Source organism: Cotesia typhae, unplaced genomic scaffold (genome assembly GCF_013202065.1).
Source record: "Cotesia typhae breed Kobodo isofemale line unplaced genomic scaffold, CoteBio_Ctyphae scaffold_45, whole genome shotgun sequence".
Lineage (NCBI taxonomy): Eukaryota > Metazoa > Arthropoda > Insecta > Hymenoptera > Braconidae > Cotesia > Cotesia typhae.
Genome location: NW_027423777.1, coordinates 1,410,784 through 1,433,536, shown reverse-complemented (window position 1 = coordinate 1,433,536; position 22,753 = coordinate 1,410,784). Strand labels below are relative to the sequence as shown.

The window sequence follows — 22,753 nt, the reverse complement described above, 5'->3', positions numbered from 1 at the left end:
GAGAAGGAGGGTCAGTAAAGAAGAGGAAAGTGTTATTCCAGCGTAGAGTTTATAAGGGAATCATTAAAAATAATTTTGATAGTTCAAACTGTGAATTGAAACCACGTTAATCTAACTCATAGGGGTTTTTGTCTTAACAAAGTCAGATCGGTTGTAATAGTTTTTATATTTAGTAGATTTCAACTGAAAGTGTCTTCTTTTAACAGGTAAATTTTATTAAATATTAAATTTTTAGATATTTGTTTAATTTCATGATAATTTGGTTACTTAGGCATGACAAATTTGAAGAATAACGTTTTGAAATATATTTTTTTTTAATCATTTTATTTTTCGACGAATTTACGATAATTTACGGAAATAAATTTTTCAATGAGTTTTAAGATAAATTTTATGTCGACCGAAAATTGTTTTTAAAAGGTGTCCAGATGAGTTTAGCGATTTCGATAGTTATTTTTTCTGTATTGTACGCATGAACACAAGCAAAACAAGTTTCTTCCAATTTTCTTTTTTTAATTAAAAAATAGAAATTTGTGAAATTTTTTTTTTTTTTCAATATTCTATTTTTGATTAATCTTAAGTAAAAAATGTAATTGTTAAAACGAAGTCTAAAAGGCATTTTTACAGTTCGGAGTTTTGTAGGCCGCTCATTGATTGAAAAACAAAATTTAACAAATGAGGAGCTGATTTTCAAAAGGGTATCTTTTCACATTTAAAAAGAGCAGTTTTTTAAACTTTCAAATATTAATTACTTGGAAAATGATAAAGATTTCTAAATGAAAATAGAATTGTAGCTTCATAACCGATAGCACTTCATAGCTAAATTAAAAAAGTTCAATAAAAATATTTATAATTAGAGATAAACCCGTTTTTTGTCTTGATTAATCAAAAATGAAAAGATACCCCTTTGAAACTCAACTCCTTAAATATTTCTTACAGATTGTTGAATAATATACGGAATAATGAAGCCTGAGTTCAAAATGATATACTTGACGATTTTAATCAGTGCTGTTTTACAAACAGTAATGTCAGGTAATTTTTTTATCAAAAGTAAATTAAATAAGCCTACTGTAAAAGTCCAGCAAGGTAGAATGCAAGGAATAAGAATAAAAAATGTTGATGGAAGCAGTTATTACTATGCATTCCGTGGAATCCCATATGCGAAGCCTCCGGTTGGAAAATTGAGATTTAAGGTATTTTATTTCTTCTTTACGATTAATTAAAATTGTATGATCTTAATTATAAATTATATTAACAATTAAAATATTGGCGAAAGGATCCAGAACCTGTAGAAGCGTGGTCAAGTGTGAAGGACGCTAAAAAATTGGGTAATGTATGCGCTCAGAAAAATTTCTTCACACAAGAAGTGATAGGCAATGACGATTGTCTTTATCTGAATATCTTTACAACCGATCTGAATTTAATCGACCCGAAATCCGTCATGGTGTGGATTCACGGCGGTGCTTTTGCCTATGGTTCAGAGAACGATGATAGATTTGGAGCGGACTATATTGTTCAGAAAAAATTGTTTTAGTTACAATCAATTACCGTCTTGGCATATTCGGTAAAATTACAAATGTCCTTTATATTTTATTGAAATTTGACATTTTATTAAACGAAAGGAATTTCAGGTTTTCTCAACATGGATAGCGAAGAATCGCCGGGGAATCAGGGATTGAAAGATCAAGTGATGGCATTGAAATGGGTACAACAGAATATTGCGAAATTCGGTGGGAATCCGAAAAATGTTACGATTTTTGGAGAAAGTGCAGGAAGTTCCTCAGTCCATTATCTAACTCTATCTCCTCTGGCTCAAGGTTTTAATAATTTGAGTTTGAATATATTAATATTAGATTTATAGACTGAATTTTAATTACTTAAATTTTAATCGGTCATTAGGATTATTCCAAAGAGTTATTCTACAGAACGGAGTAGCAACAAATCCGTGGGCAAGGACATCGGGCTCGATGAAAGAAGAAGCTGAGAAAGTTGCTGATGAATTGGGAAACAACATAACAGATTCTAAAGATCTTATCGAATATTTACAAAATGTCGATGCTCAGCGTTTAATCAATGCAGTACAGTCATTAGTTAATCAAAAGGTAAGATTTGGGATCATAAAATTACATGAAATTGATTGCATAAATTTTTACATTTACTTCTTTTAATTTTATGGATGTTTTATTGCTTGTAATCGTTCTTTATTTTATAGAATAAATACTTTAAAAAAAAACCGATTTCTACCGTCCGTAGATTCCAAATCGAAAAATCCATTTTTGAATGTATCAATCCTCGAGGCTGTCAAGTCTGGGATTAAAGTGCCTCATATTATTGGTTATAACAGTGAACCAGCGATAACATTACTTGCAGGTACTTAAAAAACTATTTAAAAAACATTTTAATTATTGAATTTAAAACTAAACCAACTTTGAGCTAGAAATTAAATTAAGATTTTTTGATTAAATTTTTTGTAAAGACACGGTAGTGTATCATGCCAAGTGTACTTATGTCAGCTGATTGTTTTGTCTAATAAACATAATCTTTATTTTAGATCTAAAAGATGATGATATCCTAGAAATAGAAGCTGATGAAGAAAGGTTGTTACAATCCAACTCAAAACAGTTTTTGCAAGAAAGAAATGTTTCTGCGAGTAACGTTAAGCGATTTTTCATGGGTGATAAAGAAATTGAGCGCGATAATATTAAACAATTCGTTGATTTAGTAAGCGCAGATCGATTCATAATTAATATTCACGACACTCTTAAAATGCAGTCTTCAATAGCTGATATACCGACCTATTTATATAAATTTGATCACTACTCCAAAGAAACTTCAATCGTTCAGAAGCTTCTCGATACTGATTTAGAAGGCATGTATATTCTTTAAATGGTATCAGGCTTATTGATCCCCGACAAAATATCCCAAAAAAAAATATCCCCGACAAGTCATCCTTCGAATTCGTTATAGTTTTCGAAAATTGAAAAAAAAAATTATTAAAGGGTACAACACGGTTAAAAGCGTATATGATGGTCTAATATCGAATAAACACACACAAAAACCATGTTAAAAGGGCGCAAAACGATTACCCGCGTTTGCGTTGGTCTAATATTGAATTAACACACATAAAAACGTTAACGTTAATATTAGTGTTAATGTTAATGTTATTTTACTTGCTTAATTAACTAATAATTAATTTTCTGAATTCCTGGGATCTGTTGCCATGGTACTTTTGTATTTACCCGCTCAGTATTAATGTTTGTATGAAATACGTCGGTAAAATATGAAACTATGTATCGATTATCTATCTTTTAATGTTATGTGTGTTATTTATAGTTTTATTAATAAATTCTGTCATTTTGGTATCAATTGTCGGGGGTGTTTTGTCATGGGGAAATTTTATCGGGGATATTTTGTCGTAGGATCAATTATTGTGAAACCCTTTAAATGTATCAATTTATGCAATTGATAATTAATAATACGACAAATTTTTAATTAGGCACGGCTCTTCTTGAAGACACTTTTTATCTTTTTAATGCTAAAATATTGGAGAAAAAAGGAATCGCAAAACCTGCTTCCTACCCTACTGAGCAGATCATTCATCAAAGATTCATTGAGTTGTGGACTAACTTTGCAAAAACTGGGTAATTTAATCAGAATTGTGATGAATTTAAAACACCTTATTTATTGAAATCGTCGATTATTTTGTTACAGAAATCCAAACGCAGAAACTTTGGAGTTAATTTCTGTTGAATGGAAACCCGTAGATAATTCAAGTGACTACAATTGTCTGAAAATATCCGAAGATCTTAGTACAATCAGAGTGTCGGATATTTTGCACCAGTTAGAAGAATTTGCTCAAAAGAAAAACTGATTAATTTTACTGGGAGTTTATTTCATATTCTCGAAAGATTTTTTAAATCGAATAAGTATTAGTTATTAGCTTTTAAAACAAAGTTTAATCAATGCCTGTGTAAAAAAAATTGTCGTTTGTTTAAGATCTTAAACGTGACATAAATCAAGACTTTTTTGAGACGCTAAAAAAAAATTCTAAGAGCAGATTTTTGAAATTTGGTTCTCGAATTTGTTATGAAAATTAATTTTTAGACGATTTACAACTTTCTAAACGCTACATTTTTGAGTACGCTCTTTTTAAATTGAATTTGAAATTGTTGAAAACTTATTATCGGATAATTTTAAGACTTTTTTAAAACGCTTCGTTTTAATGTTCCGGGGCTCTGTCGCTGTTAGCTCATCTTAAAATAATCTTGAAACATTTTTTTAAAACTTTTTTAAGACTATTTTAAGATTTTTTTGAGACAATTTTAAGATTTTTTTAAAGCTATTTTAAGATTTTTTCAAGACGACTTTTAGATTATTTTAAGACTATTTTAAGACTCTGTAATAATTTTCCGGAGCTGTCGCTGTGATATCGTCTTATTTTCATAACAAATTCGAGAACCAAATTTAAAAATTCTGCTCTCGGAATTTTTTTTAGCGTCTTAAAAAAGTCTTAAAATAATCTTCGTTTGTGTCACGTTTAAGATCTTAAACAAACGACAATTTTAAGACGATTTTTTTTTACACGGGTAAGTTATTATTTATTTTTGCATTTGAAGAAACCTATAAGAAGTTAATAAATAAGTTTATACTTTTTTTATCATAACAAAGTAGCTATAAAAAATAAAAAAAAAAATTTGCTAAAATAATGATTTTCTTTAAAACACTCCTTCTCAAAAATGATTCAATGCCTCATTAGGGTGTGCCAAAATGTAACTTCCGTGAGAAACCTTCTAAAATTAAAATTTTAAGTTCCTCTTTTAACAGCAGCTGTGTTTATGCATTTTCTGAGATATTTCGGGGTTTATATAAGAAGAGAGGATTTATTTGATTTTCATAGAATTTTTAAGGGGTTAGGGGTAGTCAGAATTTTCAAAAAATCGATTTTTTTTTGCATTTTCTTAAAGTATAATATTTTAAAAATATTGTGTGAAAATTTGAAGTGAATCCGACAGATTCTTTTCGAGTTATTTAACAATGACCAAAGGACACTCGGGTGCTACGTGGCATTCGAGAGCAGGTAGCTAGAAACAGCTGCAAGCAACCGACCTTTCGGGTTTCATTGTCATGAATATCTCCCCATTTTAATGTATGTATAATTATATATATATATATAAATCCTTCTACATATATTCACAATTTGTAGGAAGTACAAGAACTGAAAAATAATTTTTGGTTGCCAGTATACCTGTAGTCGTTGCACTGATCAGTCGATAGTTTTGTGATAAATTATTTCTCAAGTGAAATAAATTATTAACCATGGGACGTGATTTTAGAAAGGTTTCAAGAGAACTTCGGAGTTCTGAAAAAATTAATATGGAGTTAAGTATGCCAACTATAACAAATCTGCTATAATGGCAACCTTTTATCACTACGGCTCGAGTGATGAAAAACCGAATCATGATATGTGTCCAAAAGGCGAAGAATCTTGGTGCTCTTACCAGCGCGCTGAAGCAAGAGGAGAACTTGATACCTATTCTCACGATTATTCTCCCTTACCTTTTGATGTTTTAAAAGCTATCAAGCCTATATACGAAGATCTTAGTAATGAAAATTTACTTTCAAGATGTGTAGGTGGATTCAATCAGAATAATAATGAAAGCTTTAACCAACTAGTATGGAAAATATGCCCAAAAACGGTAAATACTAGTTATACTATCGTACAAATAGCTGCATACGTTGCTATGTGTATATTTAATGAGGGTATAAATTCATTATTAGTCTTGATGAATACACTAGGACTTAATTGTGGGCCTAATTCTCATCGGTATGCAGAAAGAATGGATGCTGCACGTATGAAAGTAGCAGATAAGCACGCTAGTGATAACACCCGAGAAGGTCGATTGCAACGTAGGCACCAGCAAATCGATATTTTGGAAGCTGCTATGACGGCTGTAGAGCTATTATATGGTCCAGGAATAGATGACTCAGTGTAAGTTATTAAATAATTCTTATAATTCGACATAAATCCATAGCAAAACTTTAAATGCGTTTTTCTCAAAACTATGTTTTCTGAACTGGTGATCACTGTAACTTAAAAACTGCTCGGTAGATTTCAATAAAATTTATTGTACTTTTGAAAAACATTAAAAACTCGTGCCTGATCGAAGGATTTTTTTTTTTCAAAAATTTCGATTTTTTTTTAACAATAAACTGTCGGTTTTTTTCTCGAAAATTTGAAAAAAATTTCCTGAAGCCGCCATTTTGTTAATTTCGAAAAAAAAAAAAAAGCTTCGATCAGGCACAAGATTATCTATTAATAAAACTAATTTTTCTTGTCCGATTGATTTTAGATGAATCTCCAAGGACTTATGATGATCACCGCAAAGGACTTCGGGAGGAACGGGCTCTACAAAAACAGCGATAACTTTTTGAATTATTAATTTTTTTTTTTGAAATTTTCGTGAAGTCAAATCGCAACGTGTTCTAATAAAGCTATGTTTTTATTTTTGTCAAATAAAGTAATTAACTACGATTAAAAAATTATTGAAAATCATCATTTTTTCAGGCCTCTGAGTACCCCTAACCCCTTAACAGGAGATTCGATTGGATACTTCCGGTCAAATTTTGAATTTTCAGCGGAAGTGCCCAAACTAAGCTTTTGTTAAAAAATTCTATGAAAATCAAATTTATCGTCTCACCCCGAAATATCTCAGAAAATGCTTAAACACAGCTGCCGTTAAAAGCGGAACTCAAAATTTTAATTTTAAAAGATTTCTCACGGAAGTTACATTTTGGCACACCCTAATGCAGCATAATAATGATAGTTGCATGTACAGTCAAACCTTGTTGTAAGACTAGCTCGGAAATATGAAATTTCACTATGTATGACATTATTTATTAAATTTTTACAAGAAAAAAACTATCTTCCATTAGAAAATTAATTAAGGGAAACGTTTCAAAAGAATCTTAATAAATAAATAAAAAAAGTTTCAAAGTACGTCGCCCGGTAATATATGTTTCAATTTAAAAATGTATTTATAGTATAAAAATAATAAAATTTATAAAATGTGTTAATGCAGGTAATGAAACATATTAAAAAGGCAATGATAAGTACATACTGACTGTTTTATCTTTTTATATGCCTTTTAATGGCAGTCTAAAAATAAATTAGAGCCATAAATAAGCCCCTTGCATTACTTTTAAAAAATTTAACATTTCGTAATCTCGAAGGAATAATAAAATACCGGATATAAAAAAACAATTAAAATACTTTTATAAGTAGGAAATAACATTATATTTTTTCCCCGCTTGAAAATATAGCGGTAATTTATTATAGTCAGCTAATTACTTTTTTTTTGTATAAATAAGAACCTGCTTTTGATAAAACTGTTAGCACATCTGTAAAATATTCAAACCAGTTTAATTTACTTTATCACAGTTGTACAATCATGTATCTCGAGCTAAAAAACTGTATATCGACTTAATTTTATCCATTTTTCCCGTGTGCCTAATAATTATTTGTCGAGAATTGAATTTTATTTCCAAAATGACGCCAATACTCAGATTAATATTTAGTACAGTTTTAATCAGTACAACTGTGCAACAATTAGTTTTATCAGATAGTGATTTTGATAGTCGACCTATTGTTTATACCCAACAGGGAAGATTAAGAGGAATTAAGAAGAAAAATGTTGACGGAAGTAGTTATTACTATGCTTTTCATGGAGTTCCTTACGCCAAGCCACCCCTCGGAAATCTAAGATTCAAGGTACTGTGTTTCGATTTTATAAATTCATTTTAGTACTCATTAGTGAAAAAACTTGATTAAAGGATCCAGTGCCAGCAGATTCATGGTCAGGTGTGAGAGATGCCAATAAATCGGGCGACGTATGCGCTCAAAAAGACTCCTATACGCATAAAGTGATAGGAAGCGATGATTGTCTTTATTTGAATATTTATACAAACAATTTAAATTGTGACATTCCTAGAGCTGTACTTTTCTGGATTCACGGTGGTGGGTTCGCTTATGGACACGGAAATGACTACAAGCTCGGTCCCGATTATCTTGTAAAGAAAGATGTCATTTTAGTTACTTTGAATTATCGTCTTAATATTTTTGGTAAGTTTTAGTTTAAACTAGCTGTTACCTGCCCGCTTCGCTGGGAATTTTGTAGAATTGTATTTTTAGATCTAAACTTGAAATTTAATTAGAGTATTGTTTTGACGCACAAATTCCAAATTTCATCGAATTAGCATATACCTTTTATCCATATAATTATTCCACCTAATATTCATTGTAACTTTCAATGTGTAATCATTATAATGTTTGCGTGGCTTTTTTTCAAAAATGAATAATAATTGACACAAAGAAAAAAAATTTGAAATGAGAATTTGGAGTCTATAGGAGCTATAGCTTGGAAAAAAAATTTTTAATGTTAACACCCACCTTCGCAAACCCCTGTGAGATGAGATATCATAAAATTTGTCCATAGACTTTTTCTAAATCTCTTACAGAAGATTCCTACCAAATTTGGAGTCGATAGGAGCTATAGTTTAAAAACGGGAATTTTTCATTGTTAAGGCCCCCGCAACCCCCCTTGTAGGTGGAATTTTGTAAAATCCGTTCTTAGCTGACCTCTACTCGACGAAAGAAATATTCCTGCCAAATTTCAAGTCTTTAGGTCTTATAGTTCCAGAGATATCGTGATGAGTGACTACATCTATAGAAAGTCTCCTAAATATATATAGATTAGTATGAAATATCAAATTTTCTGATAATAATTTATTTTTGTTAGGTTTTCTTAACTTGGATGATGAAGAATCGCCAGGTAATCAAGGATTGAAAGATCAGGTAATGGCTTTGGAATGGGTAAAGCAGAACATTGCCAACTTTGGTGGTGACCCAAATTTGGTTACAATTTTTGGAGAAAGTGCGGGTAGTTCTTCTGTCCATTATCTGACTCTTACGCCATTAGCTGAAGGTTTGAATAAGAAGATATTTTTGTAGATTGCCGTTTAAGTTTAGAGACAAAAAAAGTATTATAAAGTTGCTCTAAAAAAATAGATTTTAATAAAAACACTCATTTTTGACAGGATTATTTCAGCGAGCTATCATGCAAAGTGGAGTTGCGACGAATCCATGGGCATATACATCTCTGTCTATGAAAGAAGAAGCTGAAAAATTAGCTGATAAATTAGGAAAAAAGACTAATGATACTAAAGAGCTTATTGAATTTTTACAAACTATCGAAGCTCATGATTTGATTGACGCAGTACAGTCATTTGTTAATCAAACGGTAAGATATTATGAAATTTGACAATAAAAACATAAATTTACAGTTATAAATCGAAATAATATTAGAGGAAGTATCTAACTTCTCACCAATTTATAAATAAAAAATTTTCTGTTACTTTCTGTTACCGTAAATTATCATTGCTATTACTTTGCAGAATAAATACGTGAACGAAGATCGATTTGTACCGTCAGTAGATTCAAAATCAAAAACTCCATTCCTAAATATTCCAGTCGTTGTCCAAGCTCAGTCAGGGATTAAAGTACCTCATATTATCGGCTACAATAGCGATGAAGCAATTATTTTGCTTGCAGGTAATAAATAAACTAAAAATCATACACTTTAAAACAAATTTGACAAATTTTTTATTTTTACCCATAATTCAAGGCTTGAAAGAAGTTGATTATTCGGAAATCAACTCAAATCAAGATATGCTACTTCCTTCAAACGAAAGACAATTTTTACAAGCAAGAAATGTTTCTGTAAGCGATGTAAAAAAATTCTTCATGGGAGATAAAGAAATTAGTCTGGAAAACGCTCAACTATTCGTCGATTTAGTGAGTGCTAGCTCTTTCGGCATTAATATACACGATACAGTTGCTATTCAAGCCAAATTATCAAATACTCCGACGTATTTCTATAAATTCGATCATTACTCTAAAGAAACTGCAGTCGTGCAGCAACTGGTTGGCACAGACTTAGAAGGTATGATTAATTGTATGATAGTTTTGTGTTATCTAAAAATAATAGTAATATTTTATATTTCTTGTTAGGTACGTCACTCACTGAAGATTTATACTACTTTTGGTATCAAAAGGTACTGGATGATCGTAAAATCAAACAACCAACTTCTTTTCCAATTGAATTTCTCATCCAGCAGAGATTTTTTGAACTTTGGACTAATTTTGCAAAAACGGGGTATTTATACAATTTAATTAACATTTTTTCCATCTATGCATTGATGTGTGAATAATTTTATGGATTGATTGCAGAAATCCGAATTCTGGAACTTCAGATTTAATTTCTGTAGACTGGAAACCTGTTGATAATGCGACAATATTCAATTGTTTGAAAATATCTGAAGATTTGAATTTGATAAAAGACTTGAACATACTGTATCAACTAGAACAATTTGCTCAAGATTAAAATTAATACACTTTGGTATACAATTGTGATTTTAATAAATTTTTTTTGCATACTTACTATAAAAAAAAATGTATAGAAAATTTTTCAAGGTGCCTTTCAAAACAATTTTTTGAGTTTTGAGTGTTAATGTTCTTTTTAAAGGTGATAGCCACTGTGACGACCAAAAAAATAAGTGATTTTCGAAAATTTTTTTTAAACGGAAAAAAAAAAAAATTTGGAGATTAGGTTTTTTGGAGTTTACTCCTTAAGAATCGATTTTCATATATAAGGCGCCTGGTATGAGAAAAATATGAGAGGTAAAATCTACTGATGAATGACCTCGTTACTTTTTTGGTGCGCACCTATGGTGCGCAACTTTCTAATTTGGTTGTGAGTGTATTAAGACGTACATAGTGTATGCTGCAAGGCGACTATACCTATATGTTATTGGGCTTGTTTGTTTCTATCAGTGTCAATGTACTTATATTGCTGTTTTTGTTATACATATCAATAATTAATATTGTTATTGTGAAGTTATAATTTTTATCATTATATTTCGCTAAAGTGAACTGAAAGTATTTTTAAATAACTATGGCAGAAAGGGGTGTAGATAATATTGCCGGAACATCTAACAACCACGTGGGTAAAAGGTACGTTATAATTCATGTATTATATGCATGAGCATGTGCGATTTGTATTTACTAGAATTAAAATTTGCGCGCGCAAGCGCGCGCCTTACTATAGCGTTTACATATATTTCCATGCTCATGATATATTCGACCGATCACGTTACGAATAGTTTGATGCCACATACATTTCATCTCAATTTTATTATGGGATTAAATATTTAATAATTATCGATGTAGTTCATATAAATATATATTTGAGAATAACACATAAAATTAGATATTTAATCCAATTTAGACAATTTCTAACCTAACCAAAAATTAATTTTTTTTTTTCGATGTCTATAAATTCCTCCAGGTTATTATGATTTATTTTATGAATAATCTTTAAATATCAATAATTCAAGTCAATAATTCGATAATATTATCTGAAAAATCAACAATATTTCTTTATTATAATGATGATTATATATAATAATGTTTTTATAAAATTTTCTTTCGAAGTTATTTTTTAGCATACTTAAATAATTTTCATGTACTATTTATTATTGTACGTAAAAGATTTAGTGACAATTATTTTTTTATAACCATATTTTGTTAGTTATTAAGATAATATTATATTTTAAATAAAAAATTAATTATAATAGTTTTAAAAAAATGTTTATAAAAAACATTTTTTTATCAATTTTCTTAAAGTTGGTTAAAATTTTTATAATTATGCATTTATAAATTTTCTAATTTTTTTTTTTACATTTTTTTACTAGGAAAAAATCTAAACCACCTCCAAAAACTCCAGCCGAGAAAAAGCGAACTTACAGATTTAAAAAAAAAAAAAATTAATGCAGGAAGCACATATGTGCTGCGAGATGTACTTTGCCTAACGGTAATCACATTGTTATAGTTTCGATTTACATTTCAGTTAATCAAAAGATAAATGATGTAATAGATTTCATTTTTGAGGCATTATTGTCTTATACAGAAGGTGGATCAAAACTACTTGGAAAAGAATACCATTTACTGGCGCTCGTACTAAGCGGCGATTTTAATGTCGATCTTAGCAAAGATGACGGATTGAAATTAATACAATTTTTAAAATCTGAACTGAATTTAGATATTGTTTCTGATAGAGCAATGGGGACAACGAGGTATGGTACAACCATTGATGCGGTATTTTCGAGATTCGTGAACCACGTATCTACCAACGTCCATGTGTCTTATCCACAGATTCGGTAGAATCTGGCGCCAAGTTCCGTTCAAAAATTCCGTTGTAAACGGAGCGCCAGACTACCGACTGTGTTTACTGTAAGCATCACGTTTTTTAGAGGTTGCAAATTTATTTTTAATTCTACGGTCCTTTTTTTCCTTAAATTAGTATTATAACGGTAGTTCATACCTTATTTTCCTGATATTAATTGATTATATGCAATTATAACAATTAATCTGCTTAATATTATTAAATTTAATCAGCACAAACTATAGCAACGCAAAAATTTCGATCCTGACTTTTTTTCAATGGGCAAAGTGATCTGCCACAGACTAAATAATTCGAGAATGCATAGTAATCCTTCGATAGATGGGAAACTACAGTTAAAAAAAGATATTTCGCAGCTTGGATCTACACTCGCCAGGATGCGCTGGAATTCTTTCTACATATACTGTAGCTTCAAGTAAACTCCACTCTTGAAGGGACTCACACACATATGTTCTAATGAACTACGGTGATTCGCTTACAATTACCTTCTTATTTAATTGCTTTGATTTACTTTAAACTTTTATAGAGAAAGTATTAATAAATTCAAATTGAATGTGCCTAAAGGTACGGCAAATGAACGATACGGCTCCGGATGTGTACGGAGCAATATAAATTCCCGGGAAATTCAAATTTTACTCGAAAAACTTCGCATGTATACGGAGCCGTATAATAATAATAATAGTAACGATAATACTGAAAATAATAATAATGGTAATACTAAATTAATGACAAAAATAATAGGAATAAAAATATTTTTCTCTATTCTTATCATGATTGTTATTAAATCATTAATCATTGAATTATTAAATTCAAATTTACAATTTTCTTAATTATAAAAAATTTCAATGTTACTTAATTTTCTTTTAAAATTTATCTGAAATGGAAAGCTTCTAATTGATAATTTAGTTCATCAATATAAACTATTCTTTATTTCATACTTATATTTTTTCGTGAAATAATTTTATATTTTATTTTGAATGATAAATATTCTTCTTATCACAGAAATAAAAAATGAAAAATAAAAAATTATCTTTTTATTACAAAAATATAAAAATTAAAAAATTAAATTCATCTTTTCATTTTTCAATAGCAAAAGTGCTAGGGAGAAATTTTTTTATGAAAAAATGATTTATTTTTATAAATCAGAATTATTTCGATTCAGACAACGTTGAATATAACTGTTAAAATTAAATTTTTTTATTCAAAAATCTCTGCATAGAAACACTTCTTAACTAAAAATCTAATTTCCAATGTTTCATATTTTTAGACTACACTTAAAAATCAGTGTGATATTTTTAGTCGCTTGCAGATGTCACTACCTACGTTGTCATCCATAGATTAGGTAGAATCTGGCGCCAAGTTCCGTTCAAAAATTCCGTTGTAAACGGAGCGCCAGACTACCGATTGTGTTTACTGTAAGCAGAATGGTATTTCGAGGTTGCAAAATTTTATTTAATTATATGGTACTCCTATTTCCAAAATGATATATCATAAAAGTAAGTCATACTCTATTTTACTGATATTAATTAATTATAATCAATTATAACATTTAATTCACTTAAAATTATTAAATTTTATCAGCACAAACTATAGTAAGCCCAGAAATTTCGATCCTGACTTTTTTTTCATGGAGAAAAGTCACCGCCACAGACTAGATAAAATAGAATTGTGTAGTAATCTTACTATAGATACGCAACTACACTGAAAAAAGTTAATTCACAGCTTGCATCTACAACCACCAGAGTGCACTGGAATTATTTCTACATAAACTGTAGATTCAACGGGATAGCTCACTGAAGTTAGAACCCCAAATTTTTTTCTTTTAATTTTTAATTTTTTTTTCTATCACGCTTTCAGCTTTTCGTTTGTTCTTTATTATTCACTCTCAACATTTGATCGTTCTCCATTTATTTATTTTAAAAAGAATTTATTAATAATGTACCCGAGAAAAAACGATTTCGCTTGAATTTATGTAATGTAAATATGTATAATTATATATATATATATATATATATATATATATATATATATATATATATATATATATATATATATATATATATATATATATATCTTATCAGCTCTAATTATATAATATATGATTTCATACATTGTTATGTTTATAGATTCACATCAGTGAAGTATACTCAACGAATTAAAAACACTGCTTACTGGATTAATATCAGTTTCAGTGAAAAATCCGTTTCGAAAATTTTTTCAGATTTTTAGTGAAAATATCTGTCAATATGGTAGTCTGGTGAAGATATCTGAAATAACACAAAATTTTTTAATTCAATTTTTTCAGTTCTGTCATTAAGCTTTCATGATGAAACTTGATCATGCTTCGTTTAATTGTAATTAACACATTTTGATTGGCAATCACACCGCATTTTCTCAATTTAGTCGGCCATACGTTTTATTTTTTAATCAACTCAATTTTCGCAGTGATTCCACGACAGAGTCAATGTATGCAGGCGTATTCACTTGTTAGCAAATTGCATAACCGAACAGGAGAGGGCGTTTTATTGAAATCATAAACGATGTGTGGAGAATTTAAAAATTTCAAATAAAATACGTATGCCATGTTGATTTTACCTAACTTTTGTTAAACGTATCATAAAATAATATTTCATGAATTACATTTATGCATTTTATAGGTTGACTTACTTATAAATGTTGAAACATTAAAAGGATGTTCATGTATCCGGAAAAAATTTGGGGTACTCAATGACGCGCGCCAAGTACGATAAAAAAATTTTTTCTTAATTTTTAAATTTTCAACAAATTTTTTTCAATTTTTTCAACATTATGACGGTTTCTTGGTATTTTTTTGTATTTAACTTTTTTTTGTATAGAATGAAAATTATTGTAACGAGTCTTATTTTTTTTGCAAAGTGCAGATGTTATTGAGATGAGTTTTATGAACGTGGACTTGGCGCAATTTTTTACAGTGAAACTGTTTTTGTTCGGATTTTAGTTACCATAAACCACTTGTCACTGTAATTAAAAATGAAAGTAATGTTGATCTAATTAATATTGAAAAATAATATTTAAAAAATAAATGATAATTGTCAGATAATAATAATTACATAATTTATCAACATTCCTAATGAAATATTTGTGCACATCTGAAATTGACTATTGTGAAAAGTTTAATATGAAATATTTCGCCGATTAGTTATCATAAATGTATATAAAATGAATAAATATATATTTATATATGTATATTATTTTCATTAATTTGTTAATTTACCCTTTCATATGGTATTAATCTTATTTTCAGTTGGATAAACTCTTTTTGCGTATGTTTAGACAATCGTACTTAAGGAGTAAACTCCAGTCGTGCGTCGGAGCTGACACATACAATTTTTTTGTTCTATTAAATATCGCGTTACAGATATCATAAGGGCATACCAAAAATTTTCTTTCGAGAATCGACGTAGTTATGCGCCTAAAACGGGCAGAAATGCAAAAAAAAATTTTGGTACGCCCTTATGGCACCCAGGGTACTTACCGGGCGCCAAAAGGGCGTACAAAAGAAATTTTTTCGGGAAACAACGTATTTTTATTTTAAATGCATAGAAATTATGAAAAATTTTTTTAATTAAATAAAAAAATTATCACAAATTCCAAAAAATTTTGATCAAAGTTAATTTCAAATTTGAAAAGAAATTATTTTTATCATTTCTATGCATTTAAAGTAAAAATACATCGATTCCCGAAAAAAATTTTTTTTTACGTTCTTATGCCTTATCGAGGACATTTTTTTCGGGATACGCCCTTGTAGCATCAGTAATGCGATTTACATTGTAGATTATTATCCCCAATTTTTATTAGGAAATATCAAATCATTACAAAATTATTAACATTTTTGTCGAGACCGAAAAAAATTTCCCCTTCATAGTCGCATCGTTTTCTCGGAAGTTACATTATAATTTGTATAAACATGGTTATCATTGCACCTAGCCAATTCTTTTTATTTTGATTTGAAAAAGAATGGCGACTGATTTTTATTTTTCACTTTTTTGACTTTTTTTTTTGGATTCAAATAACCTTGAAAAATTTTAGCAATCAAAATTTTTAAAATCGCCTGTGCAATCTCAGCCACAGTGATCGGCAGAAAAAAAATTTTAGATTTTTCAGTATCCATAGCAGAAAAGTTAAAAAAACCACTGATTAAATAAAGTTGTTTTATAATTATTAAGAAAAAATTAATTATTTAATTGTTGAGAAAAAGTAACTATCTAATTTTTTTAAAAATTTGTAATTAGAAAAATTAATTATCTAATTTTTTAAAAATTTGTAATTAGAAAAATTAATTATCTAATTTTTTAAAAAATTAGTAATTGGAAAAATTAATTATCTAATTTTTTTAAAAATTAATAATTGTTGTAAATATATTTCTAATTACTGCATTATTAAACAATGAACTGAACTAAATTACCAATTTTTTTCTTATTAGATAATTATTGATCTTGGGTTATTAAATTTGTCACTATAATTAAAATTTTTATCCGCTATTACCGAATATCACAATACTTATTAATATGATCAAAAAAATTATCAAATTTTTCAATAAAGATTAATTAGCGGCAATTAAATTGATGAAAATACAATTTTTGTCGATCACTGCTCAGCCACTATAAACAGGAATAAAACAAAGAAAAAATTTGAAGTTTGATTAATATCTGCTTGAGTTATTGATGCGACCAGTTTGAAAAAAGTTATTTTGAGAAAAACGCATTTTAGTCTATTTTACCTTACGGTACTCTCAAATTATGTATCTCATGAAATATTAATTAAAGGTTTACATTAAGCTATCGAATCCTGGACCAACTGAGGGTTTTTCCTCCTTACTTATTACCTCCAGTAGGGTCTTATTTTTTTTAATCTTTTTATTGACTGTTTCAAATCGAGTACTCACTAAAGTGACTACAACTCCGAAAACTCGAAGTTTTAATTTAAAATTTTGTGTAAACATTTTTGAATACATAAACTTTAATTTAAGTAAAAAAAAAAATTTTTTTTTTTACTGGTTACAGTGGCTATGACTTTTATATTGAATGCGCATTTTTTGGAAATAAATAACATAATATTTTTGAAAAGCTTATCATTATTAGTATCAGTAAATTTTAAGCACCTGTTAGTAATTGAAAGAGTAATTTTGTAAATTTTCTCAAAACAAAAACTAGTTTTAAATTTAATTCTGCAAATCATGAGATTGTAATAAATTTTAATAACAATAAAATACATACCGTATCTATTTATTTACTTTCAATTTCCAATTATCTGTCATTATATAGCCGTTTTTTTTTTTTTTTTTTTTTTTTTTTACTAAACGCATTAACATAGGAGTTATTTATGGTATGACGACACTTTGTTTAATTGATCGGCTTCTCATATTCCAGCCGTAGACTATTATTTGTCTATGAGTAATTGACAACACGTGTCGTGAATATAACGAGAGAAGGGAGAGTAAATTATCGCGATTTCTATAATAACCGATAGTGTCTTTTATCAATAAATAGTGCATTAGATCGCGGCGGGATAAAAGTTGTCATTTTTAGCGCCGCGAAATGATTGAAAATATATTAAGAGCCATGCTCTATGTGGTGTTAATTACTTTCTTAACGCAAACAGTTTTATCCCGTGATTTGCCTACCAATAATTCATCAACTCAACCGATAGTAGATTTAGAACTGGGTCAATTGCAAGGTATTCAAGAAATTAACGTCGATGGAAAAAGTAATTTTTATGCATTTCGAGGGATTCCGTTTGCAAAATCTACCGCTGGAGAGCTAAGATTCAAGGTTCGTATAATTTTACGCTCTATTTAATTTATCTGCATAATTTATTAAATGCTTATGCTATTTTCTTGATATTATAAAAGGACCCGGAACCAGCTGAAGCGTGGTCTGGTGTACGAGATGCGAGTAAATATGGAAATATATGTCCGCAAAAAGATTTTCTTGCAGGAAAAGTTGTCGGAGGCGAAGATTGTTTGAATTTGAATGTCTATACAAGAGATTTAAATCCTGATGAACCACTGGCTGTGCTTGTCTGGATCCATGGCGGTGCTTTTATTTTGGGATCGGGAAACGATGATGTCTACGGTCCAGATTATTTTATGACCAAAGACATTATTTTAGTGACAATAAATTATCGTTTGGGAATGTTAGGTAATTTTTATATTTTATGATAATTAAAAAAATTAATTATTCGCATCTTATAAAACCATATTTATACATTTATCTGGAGAGATTTTGATCTTCGTATCGTGGCAACTAACTTACGCCTTTTGATAAGATTAAAATTTTAAAAATAGCTTGATTTATCAAGCAGCATAATTTTTGTATCATTTTTTAATCATAAAATTTGATAAAATAAACAAAAATAATTTCGTTCTTGAGAAAGTTAAAGTTAGAAAATATTCAAAAGTAATATTGATTAATAATTAATTCAAGAAACACTCGTGTAAAAAAAATCGTCTTAAAATTGTCGTTTGTTTAAGATCTTAAACGTGACACAAATCAAGACTATTTTAAGACTTTTTTAAGACGCCAAAAAAAATCTCTGAGAACAGATTTTTGAAATTTGGTTCTCGACTTTGTTATGAAAATTAATTTTTAAACGATTTTACGACTTTCTAAACGCTACATTTTTGAGTACGCTCTTTTTAACTTGAAATTGTTGAAAACTTATTATCGGACAATTTTAAGACTTTTTTAAGACGCTCCGTTTTAATGTTCCGGGGCTCTGTCACTGTTAGCTCATCTTAAAATAGTCTCAAAAAATGTTTTTAAAACTTTTTTAAGATTTTTTTGAGATTATTTCAAGATTTTTTGAGACCATTTCAAGATTTTTTTAAGACGACTTTTAGATTATTTTAAGACTACACAGAAAAAAAAGTTTACGAGCCAAGAAAATATTTTTCTTCCTAATTATTTTCTTGAGCGAAAAAAAAAATTTTTTTTGCCACAAGAAATTTCACTTATTCCAACAAAATTAATCATCTTGCTTTAAAAAATACGTATCTTGATCCAAGAACATTTATTTAAGTCAAGAAAATCTTCTTATTCTGAGAAAATTCAGCCTCTTGCTCCAAAAAATTTAGTTCTTGATAAAAGTAAATTTTCTTGTCTTAAGAAAATTTCTCTCTTGTTCCAAAAAATTAAATATCTCGATAGAAGTAAATTTTTATTAATATTTTTATTGATTAACATATCAAATGGGAAGATCAAATAATATTGAATCATTTTTTTTCATTCAATATGTATAATTGCACGCTAAAATAACATAAAATGGGTATCAAATATTCAAGAGAAAAATTTTCTCTAGGTAAGAAAATATTTTTCTCAGCTGAAGTAGGTGGCGCTGCTTTATTCCTAAAGTATCTAAAAATCTTGATCAAATATAGAAATTTATTGTATCAAGTATTTGTGATAATTTGAATTAAGAAAAAATTACTTCCACCAAGAATAGAATTTCAAGAAAAATTTTTACTTCGGCCAAAACAACTTCGGTCTTCCTTCAGGTACCCAAAAATTTTCTTGAGCCAAAAATTTTGTTCTCCAGTCAAGAAATTTTTCTTTCTGTGTATTTTAAGACTCTCTATAATAATTTTCCGGAGCTGTCGCTGTGATATCGTCTTATTTTCATAACAAATTTCAAAGATCTGCTCTCGGAATTTTTTTTTGAGTCTTAAAAAAGTCTTAAAATAGCCTTGGTTTGTGTCACGTTTGAGATTTTAAATAAACGACAATTTTAAGACAATTTTTTTTACACAGGCAAATCAAAAAAAATTTTTTAATATATTTGTATTTGAAAATAAATTACCAAAAATTATTATATGCTATAGGTTTTCTAAATTTGGATGATGAAGAAGCAACAGGTAATCAAGGTTTGAAAGATCAAGTTATGGCTTTGAAATGGGTGAAACAAAACATAAAAAAATTTGGCGGTGATCCGAACAAAGTAACTATTTTTGGCGAAAGCGCAGGTGGTGCTTCTGTTCATTATTTAACAATTTCTCCGTTAGCTGAAGGTTACTACTTTTTTGTCTTTTATCTACACAATAAAAATTTTTGTTTGAAAATTATTATGTTATTTTACGATAAATCGTTCGTTTAAAATAATTAATCTTTTTTTTATGTTTACTTAGGATTGTTTCAAAAAGCTATCATCCAAAGTGGTGTTGCTTCAAATCCATGGGCCAGCGTAGGTTATTCTATGAAAGAAGAAGCTGCAAATATAGCCGAGAAATTAGGAAGAAATATTACCGACAATAAAGAACTTATTGAATTTTTAAGAAACGTTGATTTAATTAGGCTAGTTGCGGCGGAACAAAAATTCTTCTCTCCGGCAGCGATGGTAAGAAATTTATAGACTGAAAATAAGTACACAGAAAAAAAAAATTTACTTGAATCAAGTAAATAATTTTAAAGAATTTCATCTTCTTGATTTGAGTAGAAAAATTCTTAAACTAAGAAATTTTTATTGGTTTAAATAAATTTTACTTGATTCAAGAATTTTTCGCCAATGAAACTCTTCAAAATTATTTTCTTGGTTTAAGAATTTTCCTCTTGATTCAAATAAATTTTTTTTTCTGTGTATGAATAAGTATTAGAAAATTTACAAAAAATATTTTAATATTTAAAAAAATTTTAGAATTTTTTGGATCTAAAACTTCGTTTTGTACCGTCGGTTGATTCAAAATCTAAAAATCCGTTTCTAAGTATTCCAGTAAAAGAAGCGGTTAAATCAGGTATCAAAGTCCCTCATATAATTGGTCATACCAGCAAAGAGGCGATTATTTTTGTAGCAGGTATTATATAAAGTTATAGATATTGATTAGTCATCTAGATTGTAAATTACACTTAAGTAAAAAAAAAGTAATTTATGATGAATGGTAACTTATCGATTTTTTGTAATATAAAAATGAATATTCAGGTCTACGGGATGATCAATACGCAAAGCTAGAAGCTGAACGAGACACGTTCTTACTGCATCCTGAAGAAAAACAATTCTTGCAAGAGCGAAACGTATCTTTAGATGATATCACAAAATTTTTTATGGGTGATAAAAAAGTCACTTCTGAGAATGTTCAGTCGTTTGTTGATGTAGTTACAGCCCGATTATTTTTGATTAACATCCATGATATTATTAAAATTCAACCTTCCATTCCTGACGTGCAGACGTATTTATATAAATTTGATTATTATTCGAATGAAACTGCGATCATGCAGAAACTGTTTGGTACCGATTTAGAAGGTATTGTTTTTGTAACGATTAATGATGGTTTGAGTTGACTAAAATCAAGTATATTGTTTTAGGAACGGCACATGGAGAAGAACTGCTCTTTCTTTTCTATCCAAAATTAATGAAACTTTTTGGGTTTGAACCGATTGCTTCCGATTCAACAGAGAATATAATTAAACAACGATTCATTGAACTATGGACAAACTTTGCTAAGACTGGGTTTCTTTTTTTGCAATTTCTTTTCTTTTTTCTTCTTAGTTATCGAAAATAAAACCTTTTTTTTTCTTTTTACTTTATAAGTCGATAATATAATTTATTAACAAAAAAATTATTTTTCAACAGAAATCCAAATTCAGAACGATCAGAATTGATTTCCGTTAAATGGAAGCCAGTTGATGACCATCTAGAATACAATTGTTTGGAAATATCTGAAGATCTTAGCATGATTAAAGAGACTAATATTTTACATAAAATACAACAGAAGATGAGCCAAAATTAGTGATTTTGTAAGAACCAAAAATATATTTACTGAAAAAATTTTTTTGGCACAAAAACTTATCTTCTTGAAAGTAATCAAGAATATATTTTCGGTTTTAAAAAATTGATCGAATTTATTCAAAGTATTGTTATTTAATCCAAATAAAACATTTTAATATATTCAAGTAAAATTTTATATATCTTTTTTATAGATTTTGTAATTAATTTTTATCATTTATAAAATAATGTAAAGCTTGACTAATATTATTATAATTCTGAGTCGGATAATTATTATAATTCTAAGGATAACTACTTGCACCGCTGGATGACTAAGAGCGATGTCTATTATTTTATGTTTGTTGTTTATTTAAAAGTTATCAACAAAAAAAAATTATGGTTGATTAAATACAATTGCAATTATTATCAAATAATTATTCCTGCTAAGTTTTTTTATTTTTTAACGAAAAATAAAAAATTAAGTAATTTTTTTTTCTTCTCGCATGTGGATGTTAATAGGGTGCTTTTAATGTATAGAATTTTCAAATTTTATATCACCAACAGCATTGCTGAAGAAATCGTAGCAGTAGTAGGGTCCATCTCTTGTACTGTAGACGTCGGTGAGCAACAAAACATATTTGCCTATTTCAATGAAAACAGACATTGATATTATTTTGCCAAGAAATTAATTTTTACACGCTTTTTATTAGCTTCACTTGTTTGTTTGT

General features: G+C 28.6%; 2 protein-coding genes across 2 annotated transcripts; both read left to right on the top strand.

Annotated features, from left to right (window-relative positions):
- Positions 1-977: 977 nt before the first annotated feature.
- On the top strand, positions 978-3,929 carry LOC141536907 (juvenile hormone esterase-like). Its single transcript, XM_074257698.1, is given in 9 exon segments — positions 978-1,190; positions 1,274-1,517; positions 1,520-1,561; positions 1,629-1,814; positions 1,897-2,080; positions 2,210-2,367; positions 2,549-2,866; positions 3,494-3,638; positions 3,709-3,929. Coding segments are annotated over 9 exon segments (1,650 nt in total). The 3' UTR covers positions 3,869-3,929.
- Positions 3,930-7,543: 3,614 nt separating this feature from the next.
- LOC141537029 (uncharacterized) lies at positions 7,544-22,459 on the top strand. Its single transcript, XM_074257867.1, has 17 exons — positions 7,544-7,765; positions 7,828-8,116; positions 8,793-8,978; positions 9,091-9,293; positions 9,448-9,604; positions 9,678-9,995; positions 10,064-10,208; positions 10,283-10,424; positions 12,002-12,208; positions 17,861-18,103; positions 18,184-18,472; positions 20,152-20,337; positions 20,455-20,663; positions 20,961-21,117; positions 21,243-21,563; positions 21,626-21,770; positions 21,894-22,459. The coding sequence occupies exons 1-17, from the start codon at positions 7,544-7,546 to the stop codon at positions 22,048-22,050; spliced, it is 3,576 nt and encodes a 1,191-aa protein (XP_074113968.1). The 3' UTR covers positions 22,051-22,459.
- Positions 22,460-22,753: the final 294 nt, after the last annotated feature.

Excerpts from the sequence above, each read along its gene's own strand:
- LOC141537029 (XM_074257867.1), top strand. The coding sequence starts at position 7,544 with ATGACGCCAATACTCAGATTAATATTTAGTACAGTTTTAATCAGTACA. Across the intron at positions 18,104-18,183 it reads CTGGAGAGCTAAGATTCAAG|GACCCGGAACCAGCTGAAGC; the intron begins GTTCGTATAATT and ends ATATTATAAAAG. Across the intron at positions 21,771-21,893 it reads ACAAACTTTGCTAAGACTGG|AAATCCAAATTCAGAACGAT; the intron begins GTTTCTTTTTTT and ends ATTTTTCAACAG.